Raw genomic sequence first — 12,596 nt, 5'->3', positions numbered from 1 at the left:
AATGCTAACGGACTATTAAGTTGTTAAATATCTTCTGGTAGCTGAGTATCAAGACAAGGTTGTTTGTGGCACTGCCGTTGACACAGATCTAGAAGAATCTACGTGTGTCGTACTATATTAAGACGTGCTATATTGTAGTTGGAATAGGGCCAGGAGCTAGAGAGAGAGAGAGAGAGAGAGAGAGAGAGAGAGAGAGAGAGAGAGAGAGAGAGAGAGAGAGAGAGAGAGAGAGAATGTGTAAAGGGAAGAAAAGAGCCGGTTGCAAAAGAAAAGATAGGAAAGTTACATGTGAAATTCTATGTGCAATTGTAAGGAAAGCAACAAGCATGTAGATGAATTACACGGGAAGTATGGGAGGATTGGAGCCTGGCGCAAGATGTTGCGTCACATGTCTGTGTTTAGAAATAATTGACGTGAACATTTACAACCTGTACACTACCCCCTCTGGTGGCCGCTGTGGATTAAAAAAAAAGAAGATTATAACAGTAGACCATGTGGGATAAACAGCCAAGCTACAGAGATGTATGCATTCAAGTTAAAAATGCCCCGCCATGGTTTTATATCACCCAGTTGATTTCACTAATGAACGCTCCCTGTCATCTTGAGCTAAAAGAAAGTCTCTCTCTCTCTCTCTCTTTCTTTCTCTCTTGTGTGTGTGTGTGTGTGTGTGTGTGTGTGTGTGTGTGTGTGGAGGGGTGAGATTGATGCAACTCTGGAGCGCTTGAAAAAGCTGGAGAGGGATCTGAGCTCCAAAGAGCAGGAGCTGAAGGAGCGAGAGCGACAGCTGAAGGTGTGGGAGAGGAAGCTCATCGAGCAGTCCAACATGCCGGTAAGTGCACCTCTCTCCTTCTCTCCTTCTCTTTTGCTCTTTTTCTCTGTCCATCTGTGCTTTGTCCCCCCCCCCCATCCCACTACTTTCTGCCTCTAGAGTCTTCACCCAGCAGTGTGTGCACGTGCGTAACGGCGGGGGGATGCCGAATGCGTGTGCGCACTAGTGCAGCGTGTGTAACACGGGACCACCATTCCCTGAGGTCAGCGAATCGTACTGCAGTGAGAATCGGGAAGTTGTTTAAAGTAGCTGCGTGTCACGATGCGCTGTGTGCTTGCCGTAGTTGCTCTATACATCCTACTGTGCGTGTGTCCATGTGACTTACAGCACTAACAGTGGAGCTCTGAGGAGCTTCTACGAGCAGAAACCCAGCCCAACCTCCACCTGTCCAGCCGAGGCCCTAACGTTTGTGATTTGGTGCTAATTATGTTATTTCTTTGCGCTCTCTCTCTCTCTCTCTCTGTCTCGACCAATCCTCTCATTTTTCTTCTCTTCCCCTTCTGTCCTTTTCTCCTGCCTTTCGCTCTCAGCTCTTTCCCCCTCGGGCCACTAAGATAAGTTCGGAGGCGTTTTTCGACTCTAAGCTGGAGGAGTCTAGCAGCTCGGAGCTGCCGTGTCAGATAGGATGCCGCTGTAACGGAGAGCTTCGTGGTCTGGAGGCCGTGATCAGGCACTTCGAGGAAATGCTGGCCCTGGATCTGTCTTCCTACCCACTCCTCCGCTCGGGCATATGGGTCAGCATGTGCACCACGCAGGAGTCCTCCACGACCCGCTCCGACCGAGAGGGACGCAAAATCAGCACGGCCGCGGGCCTAGCGGACTTTGGCTGGTCCGACGAGAGCGACGGCGATTAGGAGTAGGACCCGTTTGCAGCATGAGCTTAGGTGTGCGTCGATTTGCCCACCTTAAAACTGTGGACTTGTGAGAGGTTTTCTGCACAGATACACAAAATATAGCAAAGATACTATACCAAATTAGTCATGTGGTAAAAAACAAAACAAAACTGTGGTTTACAGAGCTTTTAATAATGATAGGTTGATAGGCTGCCGTTACTAAATATTTTTGTGGGTTTTCCAATATTAAATGTGTATTTTCAACACACTTTGCATGAAAGAACTAATAATATGGAAATCTCCTGTCAAGCTCCGAGGTCAAAGCAGTCCTTTGGCCTTCTATGCATGGACTGCATTAGTCATGGCACTCGGTCGCCTGCGGACTCCTTATGGATGTCATTTATGGCAGATGAAATGGACGTATAGCAGCTGCCCGCTGAGGAGCGGCTGGGCGTCACGGGCACCCGCCAAGGATGCGGTGCTTTTCTGACGAAGTGACATTTCCCTGACATTAAGATTGGCCAATTTGAGCAGTGAGGAAAGCATTGCGAGAGGAAGAGGGGGAGGGTTGAGAGAGAGAGAGAGAGAGAGAGAGAGAGAGAGAGAGAGAGAGAGAGAGAGAGAGAGAGAGAGAGAGAGACAGAGACTGACTTCCTTCTGTAAAAGTCATTGAAACTCTGCTTCGGGCCAGACTTTATGGAAACTGCTGTCCGTGGTTGTCAGTCAGTGTGTCAGTCTTCCCAATCCCACGGTAACAAAACACGCATGCTTGGACACTGTTCATACACTGACCCACCAACAAATGAAACTGGTGCAAGCAAATATGTTTGTTAATGAAACGTTTACACAATTTTGTTTTAGAATATATATTTGTGAAGAATATATTTGATTTGAATTTAATGGAATTCAGCCTTTTCTTTTCTTGAGAAAGCATAGTGGTTTGACAGCCTAAACGTCTCACGTAAAAACACACGAGGTGTTCACGGTTATGTTTTGCTTTTGTCTTCGCACATTGCTTTGAGGACTGCCTCGAATCCAGTGGTGTCAGTGAAATACCATCTGTATTTACTTCTTTTTTTGGCTCTCATTCTCCTTTTCCCTCTCTTTTGCAATAAAGTTTGTCCAATATCGGCCTCGTGGCTCTCAAAACCGCTTCCTGTTTTCCTGCTTCTCTAGAACGGCGCTCGTTTTGTCACGTTTATGCCGTCCCCGGGGAGGACTGGGCATCGCAGCCCCCACTGTTGGGCCTCGGCGCGCTCACTCTTAGTTTCCTGGTCTATGATTCAGTACAGTGTAATCACTTGAGAGTCTCCGTTTCCAAGAGCCCCTCAGCCAGTCACTTTAGAAACCTGTTGCTGCTCCAGACCGTCAGATGCCCATAATTAAGGGGATCTTTCAAAGGGCAGGAATGTTAAAATAATTTTTCTCGTTGAACCGATAGGCCTCAGAGGGGGCTACAGCTTCGAGCCGGTCTCTGGCAGCGCTGCGTTGGGCTTGAATGGGAACGTGGCGCCCTTCCGTCCTTGTGGTGCCGGCCGGGGCTCTGCTGAGCGGGTCCTCGGCGGTTTGTGTTGACATCTCTTACCTTTCCTTCAGTCATGCTCTCTCCTCCCTGTCGACTGTCTGCTTCCCATTTTTATAAAACCCTGCGAGCCATTTGTGAAATACAAGACGGCTGATCGAAAGGCACTTTAATGACGATCTCATTTGGCAAATGTATGTAATAGAGCTTTGGCATACTTCTTATATATATATATTATTCATTTGTTGACTTCCTCTGATGTGAGACCTACGGAGGGAGAGTTCAGGGCCCACCTGGCGCAGCACCCTCACTCATTCTGGCCCTGTCTTCTCTCTCTCTCTCTCTCTCTCTCTCTCTCTCTCTCTCTCTCTCTCTCTCTGTCCCTTTCTCTCCCCCTGCTCTCTCTTGCTCCTCAAAAGGAATGACATCCCCCGATGTCTGAGGTTTGACATGCCCTGCGCTTGGACTACTAGTTCATTTTGCTTTCTTTGGCATATTTTTCTGCAGCCATATTCCCGGGCTATAATATTACATGCTAATAATGCAGTTTGTGTTTTGACTGACATTTGCCTGTTAACATGAATTTCCCCCTGGAGTTTGTTAGGACATTTTATACAAAAGTGCTGCATGTTTTTACACAGCACAGCAAAGGAATCGGATTCCATGGCGTTTAATATGCATTAAGCTTCGGTATAGAAGGTTTGGTTTATTACTCTAATGCAGAACCTACTTGCAGAAATTGTATTATCTTACACATTACAGAAATAAAAGTGATTCATGATCAAAGTGATTCTAACTTGAAGGAATGCACTGTAACGTGAGTTGTCTGTTTGCACGTGTCTCTCTCTCTCTCTCTCTCTCTCTCTCTCTCTCTCTCTCTCTCTTTGTCTCTCTCTCTGTAGCTGCTCCCTACCCTGGATATCTATGCTTGGACAGAGGAACATGTGGTCAGTATCAGTGTGTGTGGGCCCATGGGTCAACCTCCCCTCCTGACCATGGCACTGATCCAGTTTTAACAATTGCAACCATTTCTTCAGTCAGATTTATTTACTTAGAAAAGTTCTCAATTTTACATTTTACAGCACTTCTGGATGTCACAGATTTTCGGTACAGGTGAGACATTCTCATGCAATTAGATGTTCACTCTTTACACTTACATGCACACACATTTATACTTACATGCACACACATTTATATGTACATGTACATACACACTTATACTTAGATGCACACACATTTATACTTACATGTACACACACATTTATACTTACATGTACACACACATTTATATGTACATGTACACACACACTTATACTTACATGTACGCACACATTTATATGTACATGTACACACACACTTATACTTACATGCACACACATTTATACTTACATGTACACACACACTTATACTTACATGCACACACATTTATATTTACATGTACGCACACATTTATATGTACATGTACACACACGCTTATACTTACATGTACACACACACACATTTATACTTACATGTACGCACACATTTATATGTACATGTACACACACACTTATACTTACATGCACACACATTTATACTTACATGTACACACACATTTATATATACATGTACACACACATTTATACTTAGATGTACACACACATTTATATGTACATGTACACACACATTTATACTTACATGTACACACACATTTAAATGTACATGTACACACATTTATTATACTTACATGTACACACATAATTTATCTTTTTGTTTCATCACAGCTACATCACCAGTATTCCTATGCGGCAGTATAGTTTTGGTACATACAGTCTGATATGATTTAATCTTCTGTGTGTGTGTGTGTGTGTAGGAGAGTCCGAGAGTGCGATGCAACCCTACGCTGATATCTTCAAGCAGAACCACATAACTGGACAGAGGCTGCTTCTCCTCTGTGAGATGGATATGAGAGACATGGGCATCACCTCCAAAGGACACATCCTGCACCTGAAGGTCAGTGCAGCACCTGGTGTCAGACAGCCCAGTGAGAGCGCAGACTGCGCCTGCTTCCTGAACACAGCCTTTAAACACCACTGTTCAAACAACAGGCCTAAAATGCACAATGGCCTTGTCTGAATTATTGTAAGCCCCCCGGATGCAGTTCTAAAACACGTGCTTTATGCGTTTTACTTGTTCTGTTACCTGTAGACCATATATGAGTATATGAGTGAGAGTTTCTGAGATATAATGTTATTAATGATATTTAAATTATTGATCAAATCTAATAATATTGATCTTTTACTTTTAGGCTGAAATTGAAAAACTGAGGATTGATTACCTGGGACTGTTTCATTTCCCGCCATTAACAAAGGTATACTCAAATATACTCAGAGTTCATTTGTTTGGTTTTGGGTAATGTGGTATATTAATAGTTTAGTGAAAAATCTAATTCATAAATTTTTTCCCTTTATTCCAAAAGAAGTCAATGACTAAGGCATGTTCAATGTCCACATATTCCTTCTTTAGTTTTGAACTGGAGCAATAATGCTAAAAACAGTAATGTTTGCCTATCTATTAACATCTTGAAAATTGCCAGCTGAAGCGATCACACTTGCTTCAAATCACATTTGGTTTGTGAGTATGACATATTCTGTTGAGGTCAGCCCATATGGTTCATCCACATAAAATCCATTTTACTCCAGAGTTTCTTAGGCATTTGCCTTCATGAAGATGGATATGGGACATCTAACCTAATACGGTTATATCATAAACGTTAATGATCATGAACGGTTCTGTCACCCTCAGATTTGATTTGTTTTATTGTGGTGTTCTGACATCCAAATACCCTGTTGGTAGAACAGGGAAAAAATTAGTCTGGAGTAATCGGATCGGCAGCCATGGGAACCATGGGTTTAAATTCTGTGTTTGCTGTGGAAAAAGCTTTGTGTTTTTTGTTTTTTGTTTTTTTTTTTGCGTCAGGAGGATTCATAAATGGCCTTTACCACAACAGGTCAGATCGATGCATTAATCTGCTTGGAGTTCTCTGTGCATGTGACGTTACAGACTTTCTGCTCTGAGTAACTCCGTGACTGCCTGCTCTGGCTGGGATTGTGTACTAAACCGTCTATAGGAGACATGGTTTTACTGTTTATAAACACATGTTGTGATGCTGCATGAAGTAATATGTATGATGACTAGGGAAATACAAAACTGGATACATCTGGCTTCATCTTCCTTTAACTACATTAGCCTCTTGAGAACAGTTCAAAAATAATGAAACAAAATTTAGATACCAATTATATCAACTACATTTGACCCAAGTAAAAAAAAACAAAACAGGTAAATTATTTATCTGTCATTCCTTTATGTGTCATTCCTTCACACCATTTTCATGGAGCAGTTTTCTCAATAAGTGTGACCACACACACTGCGTCTGTCTCATTTCATCAAAGACACCAGTGTCTCTGTGGCCCAGTGTGCTGAGTTCAAACTGTTCTGACGTGCTGTGCTCTGCCTCCTCCCACAGGAGGAGTGGGCCCAGGAGCAGCAAGCCGACTGGAGGAAGACCGTCAGTCTGGAGCTGGTCTTTGGCTATCACTGGAAAGCAGGAACAGGTCCAAAGGTGCCGCGTGCTCTTTAAAGGAATGCCCCGACGTTTTTCTGCCTCACCTCTGTCTACAGCTTCTGTAGAGTGGGGTCCATTACCACGGACGGTAATTTCCATGTGTTTTCCTCAAACTTAAAAAAAAAAAAGCCGTATAAACTTGCTGACTCTAAACATATATTAGAAACTGAAGGGCATTTGTATTCCCTCTCAAACTTCCATTAGGAGTGTGTCTGGAGTCAACAGGTTTCCTAATTCCTCCCATTACTGTCCGTGGTAATCATCCACTGTTAATAGAGGTTAGAAGGAAAAACACTGGAGCACTCCTAATGAATACGTATCTTGCATTACCCCAAAATTGTTCCTTGCCCTTGCAACAATACTCACACCTGTATAGATTTGTCTTTTCTAATGATTGGGGAAATTGATTGGGCACAGTATTAATTGCATTTGGTTATGTGGCGACATTGCTGTTTAGGTGTATGCGGTGACCTTGTTGTCCAGGGTGGAAATAAGCATTGAAACCACAGGAGCTGCGGACCGGGTGGTGGGGGTCCCCTGGGGGTGGGCTCCGCTTGTAAACTGTTAAAACCCCCTCGGCTCTACTTGAGAGTTTTCAAACGGCTGACAGTTTTCTCAGGAAAATATTTATTCATATTCATAATTAATTTATTTTTCACCTCATGTGACAAATAGTTCATGGTGGGGTTTTTTTGTTTTTTTTTCCAGTCATTACTTTGTAAAGTTATCTGTGCTGGCAGTGCCGAATGAGGCCTTTTGTTTGCTGGGTGATGACTTGTCACGACTGTATAGAGCTGTGACTCTTCAGGGTGACAGCATGGCCATACGCTTTGACTCAGAGTTGCAATTTCCTTAAGTAAAGACGCCTGTTATTCTCCCATCAGCTATTGACCACCGTCTTCACTAAGCACATTTTCTGTTCACAAGATTGATTTTCCCCCTTCTTTCCTTTAAAAATAAACAGCAAAAGATAAATAAATCTTTCATCTAAAGCGATACGTGGCATCCACCCCCTCTTGCTCGTGAGGGCTTTGTTCACGACTCAAAGAGAGGAGAAAGGCCGCTTCTCCACTTGCCGCTCGAATTTAATCAAAAATGGCCCATTTAGCCAGAAGTCATTTTCTTTTTAAAAGGCAAATGTTATTTAATCTTTCAGCTGTTCATTGTCCCGTCATAAATAGTCCCCTTTCAGCGCGTGCGGCGGGGCTGAAGCGAGGCCGCTAATTGCCTCTCATTTCTCCTGACATGTGGTGGTTTAGTGGGGAGGAAACTCAGCAGGAGAAGGAAACAGGAGGCTGAGAAAATGAGAGCTAATTATTTTCCCCTGCCTGGTGTCAGGCTCCGTGTCAGCCTTGTTTTTACAAACTGGAAGGTTTTTTTGCACTAAATAAAACAAACCCGCTCTGCACACTTTTCCCTTGCTCGCTCGCTCTCTCTCTCTCTCTCTCTCTCTCTCTCTCTCTCTCCCTCTCTCTCTTCCGCCATCTCTGTCTTCTTCTTTGCTCTCTCTCTCTACCGCTCTCGTTTTCTCTCTCTCCCTCTCTCTCTCTTTCCTGGCGGTGTCATGGTAGCAGCTGCACTCCTCAAAGCCTAAATAAGGGGCCTGCGATTGTGCACTGGCCATCTGACAGGCAGCAAGAGCTGCTGTTAATGAGGATATCAGCGCTGAGTCGAGGGAAAGGTGCTGAATTATGCATGAGGCGTCATTAGACGCTCGCCGTGCTGGCCGCCATCACAGCACATTGTTTCTGCCGCCGTGATTAGAGCGGGTCCAACAGCAGGCCAGCGTTGAGCCAACGAGGAGGAGTCTGGCACCCTTACAGGAAGACGGGGGGCTTCTGACATCGACGCTTTGAGGACCTCCGACACTGGAGCTTTGAGATCCATCCAGCAAACACACACACATGCACACACACGCCTGTGCTCATACATACAAAACACACCCTCGGCAAGCCACACACGTTTATCCATCTGCACACTGCACACACACTTTAAACTCGCATTGCCCACAGTCCAGAACACGGTGCAGATGTGTGTGTGTGTGTGTTTTAGTGGCGCGCCTGTGATGTGTCCCTCTCTGATCTTCGCCCACACTAGATTGGCTCGCCATGGAGGCAGTGTGCTCTGTGTAACGACCTGTGACTGCTGCTCGGGGCTGGGGCAACGGAAGAATCATTACTGCCCCGTCAGCATGCATGCCATGCCCGCTGCCATCCAGCATCCCAGCATGCCCTCTGATAAGGGCCTGCATTTCCATTGCTGATGCGGATGAGTCTAGCTGTTCACACATTTACATTTTAGGGCTGGTTTTTTGTTTTTTTGTTTTTTGTTTTTTGTTTTTTTTTTGTTTTTTTGTCTGCGTGCGTGTGAGATTTGGTTTATTAAGTTAGCGCTCTTTGTGATGTCGCCTGTGTCTTATGTAAGTTGGGGTTAATGTGTAATTGGCCTGATTAGGTGTGTTCAGAGAACACGCTAAGGTGTAACCATGGAAAGGAGTGGGCGGGATTTCACCAAGTACTTTTCTCAAGGGTACAGTGGAAGTGTGTGAAGCAGGAGGACTGACGTCCACAGTGCCAGCTCTGTGTATGGCCCAACACAGGCCCAAACACAGGTCCAAACACAGGTCCAAACACAGGCCCAACACAGGCCAAGCACAAGCCCAACACAGGCCCAACACAAGCCCAACACAGGCCCAACACAAGCCCTCTGTTCTAGACATAAAGCTGACACTGCCACACACTGCCATTTCTCCCCATAGAGAGTTTATAGTATGAAATCCCCCTGCAAACCTTCATCTACAGAATTTCATTTTTCTCTAAAGGCAACAGAAAATCTACTTTCAAATGCAAATGTTCTAGTTTATGCATTTGTTTATAAAACTAAGTCCAAAGGAATGGCATGAACAGAACTGCTGTGTGTGGTATTATGCGTATTATGTGCCCTTCTTGATGGCCTCTTAGCAGTGTTATTTAAGGCCAGCCTTCTGACCTCAGAGCTGACCTCAACACATGCGTTTTTTTTCTCCTTGATCCACCCTCATGTAGGACTGCAAGTGGAAAATGTACCTGGAGCTTGACGGTGATGAAGTTGCCATAACCTACATCAAGGACATCACCTTCAATGCAAACAGACCAGATGTAGAAGTGTTGAAGATGACCAAGGTGTTGACAACACCGTACGGGTTTAAGCAGATCTAAAGAGGTTCTGTCTAACGTTCTAAAATATACAATTATATCCATTTTTTCTCAGCCGCCATTTGTGATGGACAAGTGGATTGTTGGCATATCTGACAAACAGACTGTCGAATGCCTTATAAATTATGAGGTAACTGAAATTCACACAAATGCAACACAAAACAAATGCAACACATATTCAGCTCATATACCTCTGTCCAAGTTTTTCCCAATCTCTACATGCAGTTGTGTGCTTTGAAAATAGAAACACATACAGTCAAAATTCTTTGTTTTGCCATGTTCTCAAATTGGAGTCAACGCGTTATGAGCCTGGTGTACGTTGTGATAAACAGAAAGTTATTATATTATATATTTACATTGTAGCAAAAAAAATACAGAAAGCCCTTGGGCTCCATCCAGAATAGCCCTCCCCCACTCCTCACTCAGTAGATTGTAAATGGATTGTTTGGTTCAAACAATTACACTGGCCGCATGTCCGGCCAGATCGAACACAGCATGGAGGCTTTGCATCATCCCTGGCCAGCCATGCCAGCTCCGATCAGAACCGCTCATCGCTCACCCTGTACCTGCTGTCCCTGCAGGGTGATGTCAGGTCTCCAAAGAGCACGAAGCATGTGCACTCGGTGCAGTGGAGCCCTGCCAGTGGAGACGATGAAATCAAAGCCATCGAGCTGATCGTGGAGCCGGCGCAGTCTGACGCCGAGGCGAACTTCAGGAGCCGCTCCAACTCCGGTAAAGGCTGTTGTTACAGGCTGCTGTGAGCATCTTCAGTGGAAAGGAAAGTTCATAGCTGATGCAGGTTTTTTTGCTGACTTTTATGTGTGTCTTGTTTCTGGATCAGTCTCAGGAATTTCTGAAATGAACCCACAAATTAATCTGTAAGGCCTGTAGAGAACATATGAAACCGGGAAAAAAATGGTTTGCTTGAATGATTTGGGAATCACCCAAAGCAGTTTCCTGTCATTACTGTTCATTAATGGCATTTGGCAGACGCTCTCACCCAGCACGACTAACATATTTATCAATATGACAGTACATCAGTCCAACCCGATCAATCCCACTCTACAAGAGAACATGTTTTGTACTAGTTTTGTCGGTCTCCCCTGTCAGGTGTTGATCCACAATGGATCCTCAGTCTGAGGAACAAGCAGATGAGGGAGGACCTGGCACAGAAGCAGAACAACGGCATGTCCAGCAGCCGCTCGGACACCATGACCCTCCCCCAGTTCCTGTCCACAGTCGGGAGCCAGACGTCATACGCGGCTGCATTGCGTAGATCGCCCAGCCACAACACACTTTCCCCGTGGACCAACTCCCGGAGCTCTTCGCCCACACTCTCAGCCAAGCTCTCCTCTCTCCAGCTGGGTTCAAAGGGAAGCAGCCCATCCAGCACGACCTCAGAGAGCACGTCGGAGAGAGAGCGCCCCCGTAGCGCCGGTGCTAGGTACAACTCCCACCAAAGGAAGCCAAATGGCAGCAGTCTGACTGTGAATGGAGGAGGGGACAGGAGACTGCTCAAAGGAGCCGGCCACCTGACCCACAGTGGACGATCTCGGACCGGCAGCTCTGTAGGACCTCAGAACCACCCACGGGCCATTCCCGGGATGGTCGCGGCAGCAGCAGGGGAAAAGAATCCAGACAAGGCCAAAGTCAGCGAAGGCGGGTGGATAAAAGTTGAGCGCAGAAAGCCTCCCAAGCAAGACCAGAGACCGCTTAGAGGTCGCTCGCGCAGAGGTGGACGAGGGGGACGTGGGTGGAGCTAAGAGCTTTTATGCCGGGTTAATAATTACACCAGCGCTGGTGTAGACAGGGTAGACAGACAGTGAACATACCAGCTCAAAAGAAGGCATTGGTTTAATGCTTATTTTGAAAAGGATTATAAACACAAGTTTTAAAGTATTATAAACTAATGTTAATATAAAGACTCAAAGGCAGATTTCTTTTTAGCCATAAGAGACATCTAACAATTTGTGAGAGGCAGTTTATAGTTTGGTTGCCAAACTGCAGTGGTGCCAGTCTTGGAAAATGTCAGAGTACACAGATGATAAAGTATTCTAATTTGCATGTTCCAACAGGAAAGGTTATCTGGAAGTTGAAGTGAGGTACTTAAGAGACAAGCTGATACTCCAGAAAAGCAGCAATAGGAGTCTAAAATGAACCCTTTCTGAAACGTGTAAATGACAAGACTGTGTGAAAAACCTTTAGCCCAGTGTCGTTTTATATAACCACACAACACTGTGGTAAAAACTTTAGTTCAGGTCCACGAGACACACAAGGCTGTTTGCAAGCCCTCTTATCAACCTAAATCGATCCCATAATTCAGATGGGTTCACCCTCATATGAGCATTGTAATATCTGAATGTGGTATTGTGTTGTGAAACTCCTGTAGATAAAATTATTATACTGATATATTGTCTGGGGTGTGTGAGCCTTATCTATGTGCTGGTGTGTGTGGGTCTACCCTGTACAGTTTGATTTGCACTGTGGGAGATAAATCTGTGATGTTTTATTGTGTCAAGTTTAACAGTGTTTCATACTGACATTGTTTGTAAACATGTTATTATACTGTCCAACTGAAAAAAAAAAAACCCAGATGAAAATCTAAAATAAATAA

General features: G+C 44.8%; 1 protein-coding gene across 7 annotated transcripts in view; it reads left to right on the top strand.

Annotated features, from left to right (window-relative positions):
- The window catches only part of zak (sterile alpha motif and leucine zipper containing kinase AZK), a 23,294-nt gene extending 10,901 nt beyond the window's left edge, over nucleotides 1-12,393 (top strand). For 4 of the 7 annotated variants that reach the window (XM_035536080.1, XM_035536078.1, XM_035536073.1 and 1 more), the window contains 10 exons: nucleotides 694-829; nucleotides 4,087-4,131; nucleotides 4,267-4,297; nucleotides 5,037-5,176; nucleotides 5,472-5,534; nucleotides 6,690-6,785; nucleotides 9,833-9,949; nucleotides 10,038-10,112; nucleotides 10,564-10,714; nucleotides 11,093-12,393. In XM_035536080.1, the coding sequence (XP_035391973.1) occupies nucleotides 694-829; nucleotides 4,087-4,131; nucleotides 4,267-4,297; nucleotides 5,037-5,176; nucleotides 5,472-5,534; nucleotides 6,690-6,785; nucleotides 9,833-9,949; nucleotides 10,038-10,112; nucleotides 10,564-10,714; nucleotides 11,093-11,745 (1,507 nt within the window). In that variant the 3' untranslated portion in view covers nucleotides 11,746-12,393. Of the gene's footprint in view, nucleotides 1-693; nucleotides 830-1,359; nucleotides 2,812-4,086; nucleotides 4,132-4,266; nucleotides 4,298-5,036; nucleotides 5,177-5,471; nucleotides 5,535-6,142; nucleotides 6,786-9,832; nucleotides 9,950-10,037; nucleotides 10,113-10,563; nucleotides 10,715-11,092 lie in introns of those variants that run through there. The other 3 variants (XM_035536104.1, XM_035536097.1, XM_035536092.1) reach the window with 3 other exon arrangements.
- Nucleotides 12,394-12,596: the final 203 nt, after the last annotated feature.

Source organism: Electrophorus electricus, chromosome 2 (assembly GCF_013358815.1).
Source record: "Electrophorus electricus isolate fEleEle1 chromosome 2, fEleEle1.pri, whole genome shotgun sequence".
NCBI classification, from domain to species: domain Eukaryota; kingdom Metazoa; phylum Chordata; class Actinopteri; order Gymnotiformes; family Gymnotidae; genus Electrophorus; species Electrophorus electricus.
The sequence above is the reverse complement of the archived record's forward strand: the minus strand, read 5'-3'. Positions and strand labels throughout refer to the sequence as shown.